This window comes from Carcharodon carcharias, chromosome 15 (genome assembly GCF_017639515.1).
Source record: "Carcharodon carcharias isolate sCarCar2 chromosome 15, sCarCar2.pri, whole genome shotgun sequence".
Classification (NCBI taxonomy): domain Eukaryota; kingdom Metazoa; phylum Chordata; class Chondrichthyes; order Lamniformes; family Lamnidae; genus Carcharodon; species Carcharodon carcharias.
The window spans coordinates 11,984,797-12,008,847 of NC_054481.1; the positions used below are offsets into that span (position 1 = coordinate 11,984,797).

General features: G+C 38.9%; 1 protein-coding gene across 7 annotated transcripts in view; it reads left to right on the plus strand.

Moving 5' to 3' along the window:
• LOC121287938 (ubinuclein-1-like) overlaps window positions 1–24,051 on the plus strand; it is a 61,075-nt gene that overhangs the window by 20,037 nt on the left and 16,987 nt on the right. For 4 of the 7 annotated variants that reach the window (XR_005945275.1, XM_041206068.1, XM_041206070.1 and 1 more), the window contains exons 6-14: window positions 1,448–1,913; window positions 6,198–6,268; window positions 8,003–8,132; window positions 13,837–13,881; window positions 14,448–14,566; window positions 15,829–15,951; window positions 18,426–18,569; window positions 22,009–22,059; window positions 23,393–23,435. Coding sequence is in view for 6 of the 7 variants with exons in the window: in XM_041206068.1 (XP_041062002.1) it covers window positions 1,448–1,913; window positions 6,198–6,268; window positions 8,003–8,132; window positions 13,837–13,881; window positions 14,448–14,566; window positions 15,829–15,951; window positions 18,426–18,569; window positions 22,009–22,059; window positions 23,393–23,435 (1,192 nt within the window). In the remaining variant the exon portion in view is untranslated. The remainder of the gene's footprint in view (window positions 1–1,447; window positions 1,914–6,197; window positions 6,269–8,002; window positions 8,133–13,836; window positions 13,882–14,447; window positions 14,567–15,828; window positions 15,952–18,425; window positions 18,570–22,008; window positions 22,060–23,392; window positions 23,436–24,051) is intronic. The other 3 variants (XM_041206069.1, XM_041206073.1, XM_041206072.1) reach the window with 2 other exon arrangements.

The following is a 24,051-nucleotide window of genomic DNA, read 5'->3' on the forward strand; positions in this document are numbered from 1 at the left end:
TGGACAAATTTTTGAATGGAAAATTGTCTGTGTTATTAGGAATGTCAAAAGTTCTAGTATGGAATATTGTCCCATTCCTTCTAAGTCACTCCTGATTGTGGCTTCTGGGCTGTTCTTGGAGATAATATGGTTTTTCAGTAAGCTGCTGCTCAGTCTTCATTAACCAATAGTTTTTGTAAATGTATTTGAGATATAAATTGGACATAATAAGGTAGCACCTTAATCACAAAATGTTCTCTTTTTGCTTTTTGTTGCCACTGCAATATCACCAGTTCCAAATCAACTGGTCACAATTGCAAACCACTGTAACGTCATAACTGATACAGGAAAAAAAATAGAGTGAATTCAACCCCTAATAATCTGTAAAGTGTAGTATTTGGTTAAGTACTAAGTTCTGATTTCCCATCTCATATTGTGTATAAAATTTTGTATTCTTTTGAGTAAACAAAAATGAAAAACTTTATTCAGTCAGTGTAAGGTGTGTTTGAAACAGGACCCAGAGGTGAAAGGAGAGTGTTCAAAACTCTTTGTCACCCAGTATGTCAAAAAATATTTTTTGGCTATTAAAAGGACTGATTTTTTTTATTTTATTTGTTCATGTGTGTCACTGGCTAGGCCACATTTATTGCCCATCCCTAATTGCCCTTCTCAGAGGGCATTTTTAAGAGTCAACCATATTTCTCTGGGTCTGGAGTCATATGTAGACCAGACCAGGTGACGACAGCAGATTTCCACTCCTAAAGGACCTTAGTGAACCAAATGGGTTTTTATGACAATTGACAGTGGTTTCATGATGTTTATTGAATTCAAATTCCACCATCTGCCGTCCCCAGAGCATTACCCTGGGTCTCTGGATTACTAGTCCAGTGACAATACCACTATGCCACCACAGTGGCCACATTTTGTAGAAGTAAGAATATTGAATTGTTCCAAAAATCATGATATAAACAAATGTTGAGTCTTATATTTTTATATTTTAGGAATTATTACTTCTCCATATTTTAAGAGACGTGGCCCTGAAAGTCCCTTGGGGTTCTCCAGATATCTGGCTATAACTTCAGCTGGAGACAGGCTGAACCACCGGACAACAATATAAATGGCTTTTTCTGCTGGTCTCCTACCAACATTATGTCAGGATTAGAGAAACCCTCTGGAGAAATTAAGGGCCATAGTATTTAAAATTTCAAGCTACTTGAATGAAAGTACAAGTGTGTCTCACAAGGACTTTTATTACTCATGCTGCAAATGTAGACTTAATTCTTTGTACAATTTTATGGATCCTTAACTAATGAGTATTTTAATTGATGTAAGTATGGTCCTCCTATAGGTCCCATAGGTCCTCCTATGAATGAACTTAAGAAAATGGAGAACTTTGTTGAAACACTGATCACATTCTGATTGTCCTTTACTTTTGCTCGTCCTTGATATCTGATGTTTTTGTAATCAGGTTTATGCCGCTGAATGTCCATAAAGAAGATAAAAAGAAAAAGAAGAAGTACATGGGAGCTTTAGGTGTGAGAGAGATGTTAAAAAAATTTGAGAAGGAGAAAGAAGCCTTGAAGAAACGAGAGGACCAGAAGAGCTTGCCCATCTCACAAACTATGGCTGGCACCCCTCTCGAAACTGATAACAGCTCAATAAACATTAATGTTTCGGACCCTCTACTTTCACTTATTGGATCTGCTAATGAGAGTGATCTTCTGAAAGTGGCCAGCACCGTGGACCTAGAAATAGATTTAGAACGTCTTCTGAATGACTCTCCCCCAGGGAGCCCCCTTAATGATTTTGACGACGGCAGTGATCCTCTGCCTGTACTCCAGTACTCAGCCATGGGACAAACATCAAAGCAGGTTCCTACGTTGCCTGAAGGACTTCCAGCACTACTAGAAAAATGTATTAAAGAACTGACACAGGTAAGATGCAGGTGAAACAAATACCACAAGAAGATAAAAAAATCACCAGGTATAAGATATCCTAACACAAAAATGTTCAAGCTTTTGTCGCTGGGGTCACAAGTAATACTTAAGTGAATATTCCCATTAAGTTTGGCAATTTCTTAAGATGAATGTACCAACAGATCATGGTAGTTTGATTAGGATTTGACTACCAATAAGGCAACAGCTCAAATACTACTCTTTATAAACCTCCAGGTCCACAAAATTTGTACAGGACAAACCAATCGGTAAGAAACAGGATTGAGTCGCCTAGGCTTTGAGGGCTGGATTTCCAGGTGCAGAGGTTAATGGAAAGTATTCCAAGAAATGCAGATTTGAAAGGATATGGCAGACAACTGGTTTAGCCACCCATTGCCAGATCTGGCTGGGCCATATGAAGCATTACTGAGTCTTCATCTCTTCGGCCAAAACTGTTCACTACTTTAGGATTATCCTGGAATGCAAAGATAATTCTGGCTTCCTTTCTCTGCTGGAAATCTTCTTAACCCCTTTCCCCTGTCTCCCCCACCCTCACTTCCAAAAATAAGTGCAAGAAGTTCATGGACTTCTTTGCCCCTGAGATTGAGACCATCCGACCAGTTTGCCTCTGCTGCGTTGTTCCCTTCTACTAGAACACCAGACCAAACTTCTACCCTGCCCTAGCCCTGAACTTGCATCCTTCTCTAGTTTCTCTCCTGTCTCCCCTTGTGCTCTTTTCTGAGCTCATGTGGTCCATGCGACCCATCTCTTGTTTCTTCGATCCTATTCCCACTAAACTACTAACCACCTAACTTCATAACATAAGAAATAGGAACAGGAATAGACCATATGGGCCCTTGAGCCTGCTTCACCATTCAGCACGAGCATGGATGAACTTCTTTCTGCCTCAACTTCACTTTCCTGCCTACCATCCATTTTCCTTGATTCCCTGACAGACCAAAAATCTGTCTGTCTCAGCCTTAAAGATACTTAACGCTAGAATGTGCACAACCCTCTGGGGTAGACGGTTCAAAAAACTCATCAGCATTTGAAGAAATTTCTCCTCATCCCTATCCTAATTGAATGACTCCTTACCTGAGGCTCTGCTCCCCCCACCCCCCCATTCAAGATTCCCCAACCAGAGACAACAACCTTTCCATCTCTACCTTGCCGAGCTCTTTCAGAACCTTATATGTATCAATGAGATCACTTCTCATTCTTCTAAACTCCAAGGATAAAGGCTCAATTTATGTAGTCTCTCATCATAGGACAACTTCTCAACGCAGTAAGAAATCTAGAGGACCTTCGTTGTACCACCTCCAATGCAACCGTGTCCTTCCTTAAGTATGGGGACCAAAACTGCACGCAGTGTTCCAGATGTGGTGTCTCAAAGGTTCTGTACAATTGTTTTATACTCTTTCTAAGTCAACCAAATAAACGAAAGCAACAAAATCAGGGGTAAAATAAACACAGCCCCTAAGTTCGGTCAGCTGTAAAAAAAAAACCAAAGACAAAGTTTAATGGAAACTTAAAAACATCAAATCAAAATGTGATTAAAAGGTTCGGTAAAGCACCCCAGTCCCCGCTGTGCCCATCAGGCACAGAAGGCCTCGACAGTGCCGGCAGACACCGCACGTGCCCTCTCCAGGGATACTCAGGGCCAACTTTTGTTTTATACATGTACTCCAATCCCCTTGCAATGAAGTCCAACATGCTATTTGTCTTCCTAATTAGTTGCTGTATCTGCATGCTAACTTTTTGTACCTTGTACAAGCACACCCAAATCTCTCTAAACATAAACATATAGAAGTTTCATACCTTTTAAGAAAGTATTCTGCTTTTCTATTTACGACCACAGTGAATAACCTCTCACTTCCACACATTATACTCCACCTGCGCCTTGTTTCCCACTCACTTAACCTGTCTACATCACTTTGCAGCCTCTTTGTGTCCTCCTCACAGCTTACATTCTCACCTAGCTTTGTATTGTCAGCAACCTTGGATCTATTACTCTTGGTCACTTATCCGAGTCATTGATGTAGATTGTAAATAGCTGAGGTCCCAGCACTGATCCTTGCAGTACTGCACTAGTCACAGCCTGTTTACCCCGACTGTCTGCTTCCCGTCTATTAACCAATCCTCTATCCATATTACCGCAACTCTGTGAGCCTTTATCTTTTGTGTATTAATCTTTTGAGTGGCACTTTATCAAATGCCTTTTGGAAATCCAGGTATTTTAGATCTAGTTGTTTCCCTTTGTCTACCCTATTAGTTATTTCCTCAAAAAAACTAATAAATTTGTCAAACACAGTTTCCCTTTTGTAAAACAATGTTGACTCTGTCTGATCATACTATGATTTTTTAAGTGTATTGTTAAGACTTATTTAATAATGGATTCCACCATTTTTCCAATGATTGATGTCAGGCTAACTGACCCGTCGCACCTTGTTTTCACTCTCCCTCTTTTCTTGAATAGCACTGCTACATTTGTAAACTTCCAATCTGCTTGGAACATTCTAGAATCTAGGGAACTTTAGAAAGTCATAACCAGAGAGGAGCAAGTCTTTTTACACCAATAACTGCAAACAAGGCAGTTCTGTCGTTGAAAAGAGTCATTTTATGGCATATGCAATGTTGTTTTTTTGATATAGTGGCTAGAAGGAAATGAGGTGGTAAGCAGACTGAGCCACATGTTACAGCAAATCTGGGCATAACTTCTAATGAACCAACTTTGAATTGTTTTAATGTGAAGTGTAACCCATTCTTAAGTATACTTCACGCCAGAACCAACGTGGAAGGCAAAATTTTCTCAGGTAAATTGGAGGCTGGGCTTAGGCTAATATCACTATGCCAAAGTTAGAGGCAGAAGACAGTATTCTTAGTGACTCTTCTGTGTACAGTATATTCTGCTGCTGGAGTCTATTGTATAACAGTGAGTTGTTTTAGTGTTCCAAAGTTAATCCATCAGTATAATAAATTGAACTGAAATTCCATGGTCATGCAAGGCAATCAACTAAAGTAACACTCAGTAACTTATCGATCGTATTCCTTGCTCTCCCAATACCCCCCCCCCCCCCCCCCCCCCAGACATCCCCACACAATTATGATTTCTCCTCTCTCTCCCTCCATTCTCCCCTCCCTCTTCACTCCATTCCAATGTCCATCTATCCCTCCATCATTGGCTAGCTACCCCTTCATCCTCTTGAAATGAATACTGCCCTCCATATCCCCTCACTGGTTGCATTTATCTTCCACTTTCTTTAACTCTGCTTTAAATAAAAATTTAAATACATCTTGACAAAACAAGTTATCAAAATTTTCTTTTCAAAATGTATTTTGTAATTAAACATTAACCCAGTAAACGTTAAAATGCTGATGATGCAGGAAAAGGACTAGAGACAAGTGAGAAGCAGCAATGAAAATAATAGAAAATTGCAGAACAAAGATCATCCAGCAATCCTGAAAATGACCTCCTTAAGTAGGTGCCCTTTTTTCTCAGAGAAAGAAAACTTTGGAAATGATGACTAAACTGCAGAGTGCCAAGTTTATGGCTGGTAAACTAAAATGGGGAATGTCAAGAATCCGGTGTCTGGACATTTTTACCTAGTTCACTGATGGATCTAACTGTGCAGGAATGCATGAGATCCCCTTTCATAACTTTGCATGCAATTGATAGTTTCTGAATTTATGAAACATTGGTTGTAATGCTCAAATAATTAATCAAGATAATGGTATGAAAGTGAACTATGTTCTAATCCAGATAGCACCAGGTAGTGAAGGATAGAACTGGAGCCAATCTTTACATGCTTAAAGGCTTAGGTTTACAGAGGTTCACATTATAAACATGCTCCTCGAAACTCAACAACCACAATTTAAATAGGAAAACAAGTGAATTCCCCACTTCATGCCCACTACCTGAATGCAATTATTGCACTCAGTTAATATATAATTAACATATGGGCTCTTTATAACTAAAAACATTGACTCCAAAGAAAGTTAACATGCATACCAAGATGTTAACTTTTATCAGTATTGATCATAATAGATCTAATTTTCAAACTTGATTGATATCTTTTAAGATTATTTTCGAAAGTGAAGTGGCCAGAAGGCTATTGAGTTGAACTTTTTTTTCTTCTTCTGTAGTACTTGGTTGCCATTCAGTTTTGTTTATGACAAACTGGTGCTGAAGATCATCAAGAACTGCAGCTCTTTAATCCAGTTAAAATAGGCTTTAGAAGGGACCTGAAGTTACGAAAAAAAGTTGATGATATTCTTGTCTTGTAGGCTGCCAAAGCCTCAGAAGGAGAGGGGAAGCAGAAATTCTTCACACAAGATGTCAATAATATTCTGTTAAAGTAAGTATAATCCAGTGAGCGTTGGCTGTCTTTCAAAAGCATGGGGCTCTTTTCTTTAGAAAAAGAAAAGATTGAGGGGTGACTTCATCGAGCCCTTAAAATGTTTAAGGGAGTTGATAGGGTAGGTGTTAAAAAGATGTGTCCACTTGTTGGGAGTCTAAAACTAGGAGGGATAGATAGAAGATTGTTACTTATAAATCCAATTAATTCAGGGAAAAATTTCTTTATTGAGTAGTTGATGCAAATAGCACAGATGGGTTTAAGAGAAAGCTGGATAAGTACATGTGGGATATGCTAATAGGATTTAATGAAGTAGGAAGGGAGGAGGCTTGTGTTGAGCATAAGCGCTGGCATGGATCAGTTGGACTAATTCTGCTTCTGTGCTGTAAATTCTATGTAATTAAGTTTCCCATCTGTAGAAATGAAGCTAAAATATTTTGCAAATTGAATCAGATTGAACAAAAAAATTAGACTGAATGGTTTGAAGGTTGTGAATTATCCTCAAATATTGTTTAGTTTGAGCCTTATCAGAATCTGCTGATAATTTTGAATCAATAATCAGAAAAAGATTAGGAAGTAGCATTTTGTAAAAACACTGTTTTAACTTTAAATTGTAGAAGGTAAATATATTGTACCTGGGCTAGAGATCTGTTTGACACATATTGAATTTGATTTTGTGTGTAGCCAGGTGAACTGGAATAACTACTGCTAAAAGTTGGCCTGTCAGCATATCTGTCAGCACACAAAGTATCAGCCAAACATTTGGACTGTTTTTCACTGATTAGATGCACAAAGCAAAACTATCTAATTTTATGTCCCAACTACCAGGCTAAGTTATATCCCTACTACCCGGCTAAGTCATCTTGATGTATATAATACATATATATTTTTGTAAATGCTTTTCAGATTTATTCTATTATTATGTCATGTTATGTGTACTCTGCCGGAAGGCAAGTCCTTGGCTCATTGTCTTCTGATGCTACATCCTGAGCCGTTCAATTGGCAGTTTTTGCCTATGGTGGTTTCCATTGCCTTTCACTCTCGTATGCAGGGCAAGGAGGCAGGTCCCAAGTCTACTTCAGCTGAATGGGAATTGAACCCACGCTGTTGGCGTTATTTTGAACCTGGGATTAATATTATGGATTAGCACAGAATCTCGCACACCAGGAGCACACATTAGGAATGTTAGTGTGAAGATCAGCATGCTCCAAATGATTTTCTATCCATCTGTTTTGGTGGTTGGAGAATTGTGCAGGACCTGTTACTCTCTCCACTTGAATTCGTGGTGCTCATTGCCAGCATGTAACGCTCTGCTCCAGGAAAGCTAATTTGAACAATTTGCCCTCATGTTTCTGCTGTCATACCACATTCCCCATGCTACATAAAGAAATGGTGTCAACAGAGCACAGTAATGTATCACCCATGTTTTCACTTACGTGTATTAGGTGATGCAAATAATAAAAGTCTTTGATGGGATGGCAAAACTAGTTTTTTTGTCATCCAAGTACTTAGTGCAGAGGAATGATGGTTTAAAATACAGAGAGAAAGTAAGTCTATAACCTGATGCTGTTTGAACTGCCATGCTTAAATTAATCTCATAATGGTTATATGTAGTGTGATAGGTGGTTTTATTAGAGAAAAAAATTGGATGTTTTTAGTTTCAGTCACGAAGTCTGCATCTATAAGACTCTTGCTATGCACTCTGAATCTATTTTGATGTGTTTGTGCTTTCAGTATTGAACTACAGTCCCGCGAATTGAATAGTCAGGCCCGTTCTGGGGTTTACGCCCACCTGGCATCCTTCTTACCGTGTAGCAAGGACACACTGGTCAAAAGGGCAAAGAAACTACACATGAATGAGCAGGTAACTGACATGACAATTAGTGTTCTAGATATAAAATCCATTTCTGTAGCTATAACACTTATCTCGAAATTAGGAAAACCATTTATAGAAGTGTTGCATCCTATTTTCTAAAGCTATGATAGATTAACGGTGCATAATTGCAACCAAGTTCATGATAGAACTCTTAGACATGATTATATTTTTATACACAAGAACTTTATATTACTAATTTTAGTAAATTGGAGTGTACTCTTATAGTAGTTCAAGGCTATTGTTATTAAGAGTAAATCATTGTTTTGCTGAAAATCTAGTTTACATGCAAAGTATTTTATTTTTAAGACTAATGCTTAGAGGGATTTATATTTTATCTAAAATGTTTCAATTGTTTATGAATGAATTGCCTTTTTGATAGAGGTTCAGGAGCAGATATTTAAATTTTGAAAATACTGAGCAGTGGTACATTTCAATAGCTTTTGATTAAAATATTTGCTGGTTTTATGTCTAAGGCACGAACTACATCCATTCCCGAAGTTGTATGGTTAGCACCTGACCTCATGCATTTCATGTTTCCCCTGTACGTCAGTGGATAAAGCCTTCATCAGCATATGTTACACAACATGATCTCCCATCCTTGTTAATTTTTGGAAGCTAATTCCTTTGTTTTCTTTATTTTGTCTGCTCATATCACGTGTAAGGATGGCACAGTTTACTGCAATAATTAGCAGAGAAAGACTGATTTATAATTTAATAATTGTTGCTACTGTGCTCCTTGGCTATTAAATTAACTTTTTCTTGCTGGGAAACTCCTATTTAAATTAGTTATGCAATAGAAGGTTGTTTGTTTGTGGCTTATTCAAGCAAATGAGCTTATCAAGACTGACACTGTGGTTTTACATTGTCGCTGGTGCCCTGCTTTGCATGGGTTATAGCAAAGCTCAGACTGTTAACTTGTGGGTTCATGTGAGTGCAGAAAATCCTCTTGAAGAGGAGGAGAGCTCTCCCAGTATTCTGACTTTGATTCTTCTGTTCACCACTACTGCCTTTTGTAAAAGAAAAGATTGATAGGACATGTATCTCATTGTGGTTTGTGAGATGATGTTGTTACAGAATTGCTGGTGCATTTTCCTACATTGAGCCACTACATTTCACAGAATAATTTATTGATTGAAGCTCATTGTAACGTGCTACAATAGAACTGGAGCATTGGGATTTCATGGTAAATATTTTCAACACTTTAGCTTTGTTACTGGTATTTTACATCAGAATCATTATTTGTAGAAAAGAAAGTAGAGGTACACAAACTGTCCCCCTGGGGACAGAGGAAGAGGACCCCTTCCGGGTGGTGTTGGCTTCAGAATGAGTCACCAGGGTGGAAGATTGGAACCAAAGTCAAGTTTCATAGCAAACCTGGTACTTGTGTACCTGAGCCAGGTTAGTATTTAGTAATTCAGGGCATTGTTGATGATACATCCAGGCTGGCTCATTAACCTGTTTCTGGATCCAGGGTTCTTCACACTCTGCTTCATGTAATACTGGAAGCAAGTGCAGTATTGCATAGGGTGGTCCTGATTGCGCAAACATTGGGAAATTTAACAGTGTACTGTGCTAACACCTGCAGTGGTTTTAGCTGGCTAAACTCCAGAATTATCATTGCACACACTTAGGGTGCTTAACCCTTTGATGTTGCCAACCTATACCTAAGCTGTGGACTTAGTTAAGTGGGGTGTACTTCTGCAGGGAGAGAACCTGCACTCTATAATTGGGAATGCATATTTGGATTTTTAACTTGGCTGACCAGAAGTACCTGTAAACTGGAAACACAAACACAGATTTTGTAGCTGTAAGTTACTGCTGTTCCGGGAATAAATGTATGGTATAAATGCTCTACAAGGAGAAATGTGGCCTAAACTGGAGGAGGAGATTGCGGGGACAGAGTAAGTTTTTTTTTTTAGCAGAGCTTAAAATAAAGTGTATTGTTGGCTGAAGAATCTGAGACGATAGTGGCCCAGATTTTGCTTTCAGCAGTGGAACATCACTCGGCATTCACTTTGCTGACAGCTGCTCACAGACAATTTGCCGGTTTGTCACTGGAGATTTCCTCTGACCTGGCAACTTTTCCAGCATCGAGCCCTTTACAGGGAAGCTATAGTTCTGTGAACAGGGCAGCAGCAGCAAGGTTCTTCAACTAGTTAGATTGAAGAATCCTTACTGAGACATGCAGAGCCCATACCAGGAACTATAAAGCAGGAAATATAAATTCAGTTTAAATGGTGTTCTGAAAGCAAAATAAAGATTGGAAAATCCAGGAGTGAGAATAGATGGATAGAAAAAATATTTTTTTTTATGTCCAGTATGAATTTTCTTCTGAGGGAGTGAGACTTCATAATTGTAAAATTAATTTTTTGAGACAGAGAGGTTGTTCAGAAGTAGTTATCATTTATCACCCCATTTTAAAAACTCTCTTCTGAATGCACGTGCTCTAATTTCCTCAGTTTTTAGGATGGACTCAGTGGGCAAGAATAGCAAGTTCACTGCAGTTTCAGTCCTTTCAGTGACTAATTCGTCAGTAAGGTCTGCAGCAACACACCATGTGGATGCTTAGGGTATCTCTGACAGAAGCCGCTGGATTTCCTGTTTTGGTTGCACATGTGAATGCCCCTAGAGCTGCTATTGGATTCCGTTCTAACGATGAGTGCTGTGCATCAACATTATTGTTATTGCAAATTCTGGGCCAACTATTTTCTGCCTTGTCAAAATTTAAGTATCTGAGTTAAATGTCTTCAAAAATTGTTAATTGCATGTTACACGTTTTACTGCCATTTAGGTGAGCCCAATGTCATACCGTGAAACATTTAGATCGATCTTGTTGAATCTTGGATGTAGCTTAAAATGCAATAGACAATTTGCTGCCGGTGCATGTACATGAACATGCAACTTGATACACCACCATTCACAGTGTGATACTGCTTCTCTTTTCATTGTATTAAATGAATTGATATATTTTGCATATTTATTCCTCCAAATGCATAGTAGTAATTTTTTAATTACCATTCAACAGTGAACAGCACTTAATTCTTATTTGGCCATTGTTAAAGATTAAAGACACAGCTATGGACTGTGTAAAGACAAGATAATCCGGGTTTATGCATGGCTTAACCACTATGGGTCAAGCAACTGTTAATTGCATTCTACGGGGAGGGTGGTCAGCATAATGGTAGCAGAGCTTTTGTTCTGCCTCAGAAGGTTCTGTTTTTTGCATAGCTCTACTACTAAGCCTTTGTAGAAAGGCCAAGTGGCAACAGTTAAGGCTTCATATTAACTTGTCAAGATTCTTAATTCTAAATGATCAAATTATGAACTGGAGATGTTTATCAGCTGAGGATGACCACTTCTGGTCATTCTGTAATGTAATAAAAATTTTGAACTAAAGTAATTTTTAATAAGAGAGTTAGTGGACAGATTTTTCATATGTATGCAATCAAATCCATTTGTAATATTTTACCCATGTGATATACTTATTTTATTTCCATTGGGAATTTTCTGAAACAGATGTAATAATGTAGCAAATGACATTAACACATGGTATCTTTTATATATTTTAAATGCTATTCTCTTCTCGTCCAAGTGTAATCTTGGTGCAAGGTGTGTTTTCCTATCTTTTGGAAAGCTATCAGGGAGCTATATCTTATTTTTCTGCTTCATTTCCTCTCCTAGTCATAACTCCCACTTTTGAGTACCTCAATACCACAGCACTGTATACTGTGACAGATAAATCACATCTATTTTTTTCAGTATTCTGAATGTGAAAATTATGAAATGTTCAGTGAAGGCAGTAGGGCAGTGTTTTTTCCACCCACACTCCATGATGTTTTATGGTTGTTATACAGTACCCTCATTGCAGTGTAACCAAGTGCTGAGCATAACTCAAATTGAAACTGAAAGGCTGTTGATTGAAGAAAGGAGTGAATTTACTTTTATGTTGTGCTGAGAAATCTAGGTAAAGGACCATATAGTTCAGGATATTATGAAAGTTGAAAAGATTAAGCAGGAAGACTAGACAGACTGAGCATTTGTGGATAGGTAATACCACATACCAGATTCGTTCATTTATTTACACTCTTGCCTCTGAATCAAAAGGTTTTGAAACTAGAAGGAAAGAACTTGGTTTACGTAGCAAATTGTACAACCTCAATGTCCCAAAGTGCTTCACAGCCAATTAATTACTTTTGAAACATAGTCACTACAATTATGCAGATAACCATAGGAACTAAAGCAGCTAGAAAGGTTCCACAAACAGCAATGAGACTCCACAAACAGAAAGGAGATAAGTGACTCAGATCGTCTGTTTTTGTAATATTGTTTGAGAGATAAATGTTGACCTAGGCACAGAGAGGATTGCTCCACTTTTCCTGAAATAGCGCTATGGGATCTTCCATGTGCACACGAACAGGGATTTGGGACCATCAATTATTTTATGATGTGAAAAGGGTCACCTCTGACAGTGTAGCACTCCACCAGTCTAGATTTTATGCCCTTGTTCTGGGGTGGGGCCTCAACTTTCTGACTCTGAGCTGAGAGTGCTACTGCGTAGCCAAGCTGACAACTGGATATCACGAGATGTTAAGGTTTTGTTTTAAAAGCCTGTGTGTTTAAATATTGTCTGCGACATTGAACTGTGTTCTGATAAGCCAATAGCAAAACAAAAAACAAAATATAAGATAATGGCAGCACCCCATGTAGCAAAAACAAATATTGGAAAATCTTGTGGTTTTACGATTTTTCAGGGATTGCGGCTGATCGAGGATGCTATTTATAAATTTCTGAATCCATCTTCACTAATCATTTTAGCCGCATTTGGAAAATATTCAAAAGTTTGTAGCAATATTGAAAATTCATTGCCATTCTTGAGTTTTATACAAGAGACAGCTGGCATTAAGTGGTCACTCATAGAACAGCAACACTTGGTTGCTTAATCCAGGTTTGATTGCTATTGAAAAATAATTGTTCTATAACGAGTGTTGCTTTCCAGGCAAACAATGAGGTTGTCTTGTCACTTCAAATATTAATGTTTATAATACATTGATACTTATTAATCATGGTATATTCTTCAAAATTGTTTCTATAAGATAACATTAAATTCATACTGGCCAAATTTCAATATAAAATGTTTAAGTTTTAATAACAGTTTCCTCCATTGTTTAGTAAAAGCATTCATTTTGGGTCTGTTTAATTGTGCCACCCTTAGAAAGTGATCACGAGGAGATAAGATCATACACACTTCATTATTACAGTCTTCTCCTGATAATTCAAAGGCAAATTTTACGAAATGTAAAATTATCCAATAATTTGAATAAAGCAGCATGTAAGTGACTAGAAAGTAGGATTTTAGTCCTTTAATGTTCTGAATTATCACATAATTTGAATTAAGAAATTTTGAATTAAGAGGAGTAGACTCTTGAATTTATGAAACAGAACTGCCAGCATAAAACCATGTCAAATCGGCAAACGTATAATTGTTTCAAGTGAACTTGACTTAGTGTGAAGTTAGAACTGGTTTTCATGCATGACCAGCTTATACCCTGCTTTAGCTCCTATGTTGCTTTCTCCATAAAATACTTTTGGACAAAGTGAAAGAGTGGGGGAAACGATTTCTACACTCCCCTAATTCTGATGTGGGAGTTCTGTTAAGCAACTAATTTTTTGTCCTCTTAAAAAATTATTACAGACTGGGGCAAAATGGCTGGTAAAGACAGGTGAATGCTTTATGCAGGTGAGTATTTATATAGGTTTCGCTGTGTATAATAAATAACATGAATTTTAAGGATCTGCGTGAAACTCTTTAATGTCATGTTTGCATTGGTTTATCTATGTTTCCATTTGTTTTGTGGTCACATAACAGTTTTTCTATACGTAAGCTGCAACAGTTTGATTATACAGCTTGAAATAATAATTAAAACCTTGTGTTAGGTATTCCAATTGGAGCCATTCGTACACTGTAGGCTAACCTCACTTGTGCTTAGTTACTTTGACCAGTTTTATCAGAATTTGCGTTTTGATTGCCATTTCTTCTTTAAACAAGTTTCTACCACTAAGTATTAGAGTTCCTTGTAATGGCAGAAGAAAAGTTCTACATCACTACATTTAATTTCCTAAAATATCACACATACGCTGAAAATCTTGTGTAGAATTAATGGTTTTACATTTTTCAGGGGTTGGGGGTGATCAAGGATGCCATTTATAAATTTCTGAATCCATTTTATTGCCTGGGCCTTATTGATATGTGCTGGAATTTAGTATAGAAGAAAAATGTATTTTTTAAAATTTGTTTTCTTATAGGATGGCCGGCTGAAGGAGCCAATACATAAATTAAAAGAAGCAATTGGTAAAGCAATGCCAAATCAGATGGCAAAATATCAAGATGACTGCCAGGCTCATAGCCAAGCCAAAATTGCCAAGTATGTGAAACATAGCAATACAGTAGATTGCACTTACATTCTAAGTCAATCCTTGACCTTAGAAAAAAGAGTAGCCCATTCAGCCTCTCCATCTAGTTTGGCTGGACCCTATCTTAACTCCTTGACCTGCCTTGCTTCATACCCCTTAATACTCTTGCCTAATAAAAATCGATCATTCTCCATTTTGAAATGCTCAATTGATCTAGCCAATTGGGAAGGGTTGAAGGGAGGAATGGCAGAGAAAAACTTCTAGATTTCTACTACTCTCTGTGTAAATAAATGCTTTCTAATATTATCCCAAGCAGCCTAGCTCTACCTTTAATGTTATGCCCCCTTGTTCAGGACAACCATCTCCCCCACCCCCCCAGCCAGCCAAGCTGTTCCAGTGCAGCTACGACATTGGCATCAACTTGACATTGTGGAAAATTGCCCAGGTATGTCCTGTCTTTTTTTTTTTAAAAAAAAGGACAGATCCAATCTGGCCAGGTACTGCACCATCAGTCTACTTTTTAAGCATTAGCAAGGTGATGCAAAGTGTTGTCATCTGTGCTATCAAGTGGAGCTTGCCATAACCTGCTCACCGATGCTCAGCTTTGGGTTCCACAAGGGGTGGTCAGCTCCATGCCTCATTACACCTCAGTCCAAACATGGTCAGAAGAGCTGAATTCCAGAGGTGAGGTGAGAGTGACTGCACCTGATATCAAAACAGCATTTGACCCGGTGTGGCATTAAGAAGCCGTAGCGAAATTGAAGTCAATGGGAATCGGGAAAAACTGTCCATTGCTTGGAGTTATACCAAACACAAAGAAAGATCGTTGAAAATGGATTGACTTACAAACTGATCTACCAGCTATGCACAAGTTACGAACATACTTTTGTTCTTTACTAAAGAACTAAATTTAAAGTAAAAGGTACTTGTTTTAATGTACCATTTTAACATTGGGTGATTCACTGTTGGCATTTTATCACTGTACCTGTAATCCTGCAAGCAATAAATCTTCATTTCTAATCTGCCCCCCAACATATTTCTGTGACATAAATAGTTTTTGTTTAGTGCGGGATAATAAACCCTTTTTCAGGTAGTTGTAAAAAATTATATAGTTACTGATCAGCACAGTTGTTCATTTGTGTGTTTGTAAGAAATATCAAAGCACAAATAAGCATTGCCGTTCAATCATTGAGTTCTACTAATCCTGATGAGTTGCTGATTCTGACTAATCAATTGATGAATTTACAATTTATTTTAAATTTCTGATCTGCAGGATGATGGGAGAAGATAAGGACCAGAAAGAGAGAATGTTCTCAGATGATGATGATGATGAAGACAAATTGGGAAGAAGAATTGTGGGACCTCGTAAAAAGTTTCACTGGAATGATGAGATCAGGTTTGATATGTTGATTGTTGTAACAGACCACAGTTACATTTCATTGTAGATTATATCTGTGCTGTACATGATAACTGAGACTGGGCATACTGAATGACAAGACTGCATGTCAGATCATTCAAATTGGCCTACTGTTATCAATGTTGTGTAGCTGGAGTCATTAGGAAAAGAGTGAATAAGGTTGGTGGTTAGTAGAATCGGTCATTGATAATCAAAATGGAAGGGGAGAGCCCTGAAAGACCTCTATTTTCATGGAAATAGGTTAGAGGATGTGTACTCAACTACAATACAAGTAGAGCAACTTGGGAGGAATCTAAATGCCACGAGTGTAGTTTTAGTGAGAGAATTTTTGTTTAGGAATGTTAGACTATAAGAAGTTGTGAAGGTATCCAAGACAATGAAAAAAATGCAAACTGTGCAAGAGCCCAGCTTCAGAGCTGTGAGGTCTCGGTAAGAAATGGGTCAAACAAGGTGAATATCATATTAGAATTGGTGAAGGAGTTCAGAACTTGTTGAGGTGGCGGAGAATTTAAGAATCAACAGCAGCTTCTGTAATTTTAGAACTTTAAGACAAGAAGGAGAGAATGCAAGGCCAATTGGGCAGTTGTTAGAAAGGTAAGAGGGATCATTTTTCTTAGCGTACACATACAAACAAAATATATATAGCAGGAAAGGTGAACTGGGTGTAACAAATAAGAGACAAATTAGAAACAAACTTGGAGGTCCTTAGACAGCACCTTCCAAACCCACAACCACTATCAACCTGGAAGGACAAGGGCAGCTGATCGATGGGAACACCACCACCTGGAAATTCCTTTCCTGACTTGGAAATATATTGCCGTTCCTTCACTGTCGCTGGGTCAAAGTCCTGGAACTCCCTTCCTACACCACATGGACTGCAGCAGTTCAAGGAGGCAGCTCACCAGTACTTTCTCAAGAGCAATTAAGGATGGGCAATAAATGCTGGCCCAGCCAGCAACGCCCACATCCTATGAATAAATTAAAAAAAACTCAAGATAGAAGATAGTTGGAGGTCAAGATTTGATGGTCCAAGTGGAGATGGGATGAAGAGAAATTTCTTCACCCAGAGAGTGGTGAGCCTGTGGGATTCGTTACCACAGAAAGTAGTTGAGGCCAAAACATTGTATCTTTTCAAGAAGGAGTTAGATAAAGCTCTTGGGGCGAAAGGGATCAAAGGATATGGGGAGAAAGTAGGAGCAGGCTCTTGAGTTGGATGATCAGCCATGATCAAAATGAATGGTGGAGCAGGCTCAAAGAGCCGAATGGCCTACTCCTGCTCCTAGTTTCTATGAGGTAAAGCTTGATATTGGTCATAATGGCAAGACAGAATGAAACAATGGTGGGAGGTGCTTTAATGAGATCAAGTTTAGATTTGGAAGAAAAAAAAGTACAATATTAAACCAATGAGTACTCTTTTAAACAAATATATGTACTGAGCTTATAGAAATGGGGACATTTTTTTCAAGTTTAGTATTTACTGTGTATATTAGGCATTTTCAAGTTGTGTACACAATATCATGGATTTATTGTTTCTGCAGATGATTTAATTGCAATGGTGTAGATTTTTGTTTTTGCCATGTGGGTGGTAATCTGGTGGAACAATTAACTGTCCATTGTAGAGCTCAGCTAATTTTATTCCATTACTCTGAGCTCCACCAGATTATCACGCTTGTGGTAAAGATGAACATTTGTCCCTGTGTGCCTTTACTACATGACCTTAAAATAGCAGCGCTCTATATTGTAGCAATTCGACATTTCCAATTGTTGGTTTATTTGTGTGTGATTGCTAAACAGTGCTGAATTACTGACCGTTTTGTGTATTGAAGTCACAAATTATAAACATGATTGAAGCTGTATAAACTCATTTTGCAACAACCATTTGCAGCCAGAAGAGACACTTAAATCTGGACTTGAGCCTGAAACCAGACGCAATCTTGGATATGATGCAGCCAAAAATAATGTCACATTAAGGGAAAATGTAGGCTGTTGTGCTTGCCTTGTGTTCTCTAAGTGTATTCAGCAAGTGAAATTATGGTGTTATATACATGAAAAATTTAGCGGTATGGAATTAATCACTTTAATGTTGTAAATTGAAGCTGAGATTTCAACCGCCATCCATTCTAAGGGAACCTCTCCCAATTTTGCACAGTCAAAATGAGTGAGAGAGTTAATGTAACCTTGTTGCATTTTTAAAACATGCTAGTATACCTTCAGATGAAATTTAGCAATAAATCAGCTGTAGGTGTGCTAAGTCTTACATTTCAAACAATCAGGAACAATTCTATCCATAGAGCAGGATCCTGTATTTAAGTTATGTTTGGATCACAAATCATGAACAGTCGGAGAAAATGAAAACTGGTAGATATTCTCATAGATGTTCTCTATGCCCTTCTTGGGATGTCAATATACTGTACCACCACCTCTTTACACTTCTTTATTATGTTGTGGTACAGAGACTTGCTGTGCAGTGTGGTAAGGACAAAAATGGCTTGCTATGAGCAGGAGAGAAACAAGTCCCAGATTGCAGAGGACTACCTAAAGGCTTTTCTTGAATCAGAAGTCAAACCACTCTGGCCTAAAGGATGGATGCAAGCAAGGTAAGTGCCAGAGATGTATTTTTTGTTTACGTTCTTTATTATTAACCCTGTAACATAGCTGTAGAGTTTAATAACATTGTCCCATGCAGCGCTGCCACCTGTGCTGTTCAGGCGTGCTGTGCACCTGCAGATAAATGAGCTGATCTTGCAATGTAAAATCAGCTCATTCAAATGTTCGTAAGCGATATGTATTTCAACTGAGCTTAAGTATTACCAAGTTAAGAGTTGTTAAATGAGCATTCTGTACAGAGTGAGAATGAGCAATAATAAGAGGAGCTATAGCTTCTCCATTAGCTGGTGTCTGCAGGAGTAAGATGGAATGACTATGTGCACTCTAGAAGGCTGACTTCCTCTGACCCAACAGAGTCCCCTACTTTGACTGGACCTGGAAAGGGAAGAGAGAGGCAGGGGTTAACAGTAAGTGGCAAGGGTCAGCAGAAAAAGATGAATGTCAGCCCAAAAAAGGGCAGCTTTGTCAGGATGTGAATATATAGGGAGAGATTTCAGTCAGAGAGAGCAAGGTAGTCAGACACTAATAGCCTCATCCTTGGTGTTGTGGAGTGTCTAAAGCCACTTGACATAGTCAGTTGTAAGCGAATCAGCAGCATTTTAGCCATTTATTCAATTTAAGTATACATACAGGGGAATGCTCTCTCAGGATCCTCTAAGAGGCAATTCAAAGGTACACAGTTTCCGTCAGTTATTTATACCATCTTTCTGGTACCTTATCATTAATTCTCAATGTTCTCACCTTGTATGTCTAGTTCGGTATATCCATAATAACAGATGAGTTTACAAAACAGTCACGGAATGACTTGATCTTTATCACAAATGATGCCCACGGTTTAGTGAATCACAAACTTTACATTATCTGTTTACTACTTTGCACAGTCATCCGCTTCCTAGTCTGACCAAATGGTCACACTTCTTACTACACCCATTCGAGTGGATTTTGTAAAACTTCTACCAGCAATTTGGTCAAGCCTGCGTAATCCCAGGGTACACTACTTCAATGATAATGTTTCTGACTCTCCGCCTGTCAACAATATCTATGGCAGACTCTTCCAGTGGCGAGAGGACATGAATGAATGGCCTGCGTCCTCCTGTCAGTTTCTGCTCCTTGTTACGTTCCAGTTTGTCTTGCAAGAAAGAGTATGTGTTAATGGGCTGGTAAGAGATTGTGAAGATGTGGCTGTAGTTGAATACTGTTGGTGTGCACAGGTTTGAGGAAGTGATAGAAAGGCAGTAGCAGGAACACAGAGTACCAGTAGCAGCAGAAAGAAGTTGAAGTGTGCTGCTGTGATTAGAAAGCAGCAATTAAATTAAGAAAAGAAAGCCCAAGGGGAAAGGTTTAAAGGGCTATGAGGAAAGAACAGGGGAAAATGATTAATTGGATAGCCATTTCAAAGAACCGCCACAGACCCTATGCTGAATGGCCTCCTTTTGTACCCTATTGTTCTAAGGCTCCTGGGCGTTAGGACTGCAGGTAATTAAGAAAAAGGTAAGAGAGGTGTAAATAAGAGTTTTGCCATTGCAGCTCTACTGTGATCATTGAATTTTTATATGGCATCATAACCAGGTCTTTGGTACAAAGTTCCTCGAGTTCACCTGCATCGCCACTTTTGACCACTGGTACTGTGAGACTTGGCTAGGCATGCTTCTGCCATTAGGAGGATATAACTCCTACCACCCGGATCAACACCTTCAGTGAAGTGTCAGAGAACTTTAGGCCCTTGCTCCAGTATCTCGTTTAACAGGTTTGACTGCAATGGAAGGGGCATCTGGATTTAGATGGTTACATGTGGTGTTCCTAACGCACCTACGTTGCTGCCTCCTTAAAATTATGTCTGCTAAAACTGAATGTCAGTTTAATTCCTAAACTTTTTAACTGCTACTCACTGCAGTGCAATTTCCTCAAAAGTATCTTATTTTGTTCTGTGTGTGTTATTTTATACCCTATACATGCACGGAACTAAAAGGAAAATAAAAGTGTAAGCTGTATTACATCTGCCTTACTGATTTTTTTGGCGTGGTTACCACAAAGAAGAAAAGATTTGAGACTTTAAAGAAATCTTAGTTTATGAGCATAAAAACAGAACATTCTGCAAATACTCAATCAGCCAGACTGCACCTGTGGAGAGAAACAGACTACGGCACCTCCCCATGCATATGCAAAAGATGCAACACCTGCCCCTTCACTTCCTCTCTCCTCACCATCCAAGGGCCCAAACACTTCTTTCAAGTGAAGCAGCATTTCACTTGCATTTCCCCCAACTTAGTCTACTGCACTCGTTGCTCCCAATGCGGTCTCCTCTACATTGGAGAGACCAAACGCAAACTGGGCGACCGCTTTGCAGAACACCTGCGGTCTGTCTGCAAGAATGACCCAAACCTCCCTGTCGCTTGCCATTTTAACACTCCACCCTGCTCTCTAGCCCTTGTCTGTCCTTGTCCTTGGCTTGCTGCATTGTTCCAGTGAAGCTCAACGCAAACTGGAGGAACAGCACCTCATCTTCCACTAGGCCACTAGGCACTTTACAGCCTTCCGGACTGAATATTGAATTCAACAACTTTAGATCTTGAACTCCCTCCTCCATCCCCACCCCCTTTCCGTTTCTTCCCCCTCCCTTTTGTTTTTTCCAATAATTTATATAGATTTTTCTTTTCCCACCTGTTTCCATTATTTTTAAAATCTATACCTTTTATGCCCTGTTAGTCTTATTCCACCCCACCCCCACTAAAGCTGTACCTGTCCTGCCATCCATTCTTAATTAGCACATTCATTTAGATAATATCACCACCTTCAACACCTCTTTGTTCTTTTGTCTGTGACATCCTTTGATTATGTGCTCCTATCACTGCTTGCCTGTCCCTACAACCACCCCCCCCCCCACCACCAACACCTTAAACCAGCTTATATTTCACCCCTCTCCTAATATTACTCAGTTCTGTTGAAGGGTCATGAGGACTCGAAACGTCAACTTTTTTCTTCTCCGCCGATGCTGCCAGACCTGCTGAGTTTTTCCAGGTAATTCTGTTTTTGTTTAATATTTCAGGAACCACTTCAAAAGAAGCAGCTTCTATTAAACATTTTCATAAGTTCATTTTTATGACAATATAAGCACCTGTCCAGGGTTGCAGGTGGAAGCCCAGGCTACAAATTAAAATCCTCAAGGTTAATAATGATTCAGCATTGTTCATCAGCTGAATCGCCCAGTTAGTTTTCTGCCTTCTAATCCACTGATGCTCACCCAGTAACTTCAGTCTGGGCACTCAGCTAGAAATTACTTGAAACATCATTTCTGATGGTGATTGCAACATGGCGTGGACTTTGTGTTAGATTGTGGCCAAGTTGTTTAAAAGATTGTTACGTGATCCGCATGGTATAAAAAGTAAGAAAGAAAAGCGCAATATATTTGGATTTGTTTTTCCTCAACAGAACATTATTTAAAGAAAGCAGGAAGGTACATGCTCATGTCACCTCAATACCGTGAGTATTTGCATCTTCAGTGCTCCTGTGCATTTACAGTCTTTTTTTCCCAGTACCAGCAGCTTTAGTAATTTGTCGGCTAACTGTGGCAGTGAGAACCTCATTCATGTAACTTGCCTAACTTTTATTAAATTAAAATTTAAGGCATTAGTATTTGAACACACAAAGACATTTTTTTAAAAATACTCGAGTTAGATTTTCATGTTAACTACATGGGAGGTAATCTGACAGAGTGATTTACTAGCTCTTTATAGAACCTGCCTTATTTTCATTCCATTGAAGTCCACTTCACTGGATTACCACCCAGGCAGTGAAGACCAAAACTACCCTTTTATGCCTAATATTGTAATGCCCCATTATTGCAGAAAACATCCATGTTCGCCCATCTGACACTATGACCAATCAGATCCTTATATTGTTCAGTATAAACAACGTGGCACCATAAATAATTTGGGGGAAAGAATTCAAACCATTTTCAGTTGCAGTTGTAATATTCCATTCCCTTTCTTTCCCCCCTCCTTCCCCCCTTGGTAAAACTTGCATCCTGGGCATTTTACCCACAACCTGGCCTCGAATCTGCTGTGCATTCTCCTATCTAGGCTCTCGCTTTCACCTCCTTGAAGGCAGTACAACACAGGTTCACTAGAAAGGTTCCTGAGCTGAGAGGGTTGTCCTGTAATGAGAGGCTGAGAAATTGGCCCTATAACTCCCTGGAGTTTAGGAGAATGAGAGCTGTTCTCGTTGAAACATATAAGATTGGGGTTTGACAGGTGTAAGACACAGGTTGTTTTCCCTGGCTAGGGAATCTAGAACATGGGGGGATGGCCTCAAGGTAAGGGGCTGGTCACTTGCAGTTGAGATAAGGAGAAATTTCTTCACTGAGAGGATTGGAAATCTTTAGAATTCTCTACCCCAGAGGGTTGTGGATGTTCCATCATTGAGTATATTCAAGGCTGAGATAGATTTTTGATCTTTCAGGGAATCGAGGGATATGGGGAACGTGTTTAAAAGTGGTATTGAGACAGAAGACCTGCCATGATTGTATTGAATGGTCAAGCAGGTTCAAGGGGCTGTATGGTCTATTCCTGCTCCTATTTCATATTTTCTAACAGTATTCCAGTTTTCCTCCCACCATCACAGAAGTATCAAAAGCAGACCTCCCTGCCACTCTCCAGGTCCATTCAGTAGAAATATAGATAGCACAAAATTTTTTGAAGATTTTTAACTTTGAATGCCACATGAGATTGATAATTATATTTGAAATTGCATTGCTGAAGTACTAAGATACAGATTACTGTAACTACATACTAACCTTGATTGCATTTTAATTTAGAACAAAGAAGAAAGTCATTGCTGCCCCAAAGACTAAAATGAAGGTAAGTGTATTGGGGACATGAGAAATCTGCCATCCTTACCTGGTCTGGCCTACATGTGACTCCAGACACACAGCAATGAGGTTGACTCTTGACTGTGCTCTGAAATGGCCTAGCAAGCCATTCCATTCAAGGGCAGTTAGGGATGGGCAACAAATGCCGGCCTTGCTAGCGACACCCACGTCCCATGAAAGACTATAGGGGAAAAAACCTGTCTCCTCTTAAAATGTGTCCTAGTTTCCCTGTTTCTCAGAGAAATCCAGCTTCTCTGTCTTTTCCTAATTATATTCAACAAATTTGTTTGTTCTTTCGCTGTCCACAGCACTTCATAATTTGTTACTCTTCCTGCCCAGCAGATCCTTTTCATTCTCCTCCAAACCCACATTTCAAAGCTATTTAGCAAGTTGGTCTCCTCTTTCCATAAGGTCCAAGTCTCACATCCATACAAAAGAACGCCCCAAATGACGCTCTTTGCAAGTTGCTTTTTGAGTTATTTATTCAGCTTTCTGATTATCAGCTGTCTCTTCTTACCAAATATGGCCCTTCCCATGATACATTATGTCGGTGAAATTGACCTTTTAGTGCATCCACTTAGTTATTTTTATGTAGGAGCTTTCAC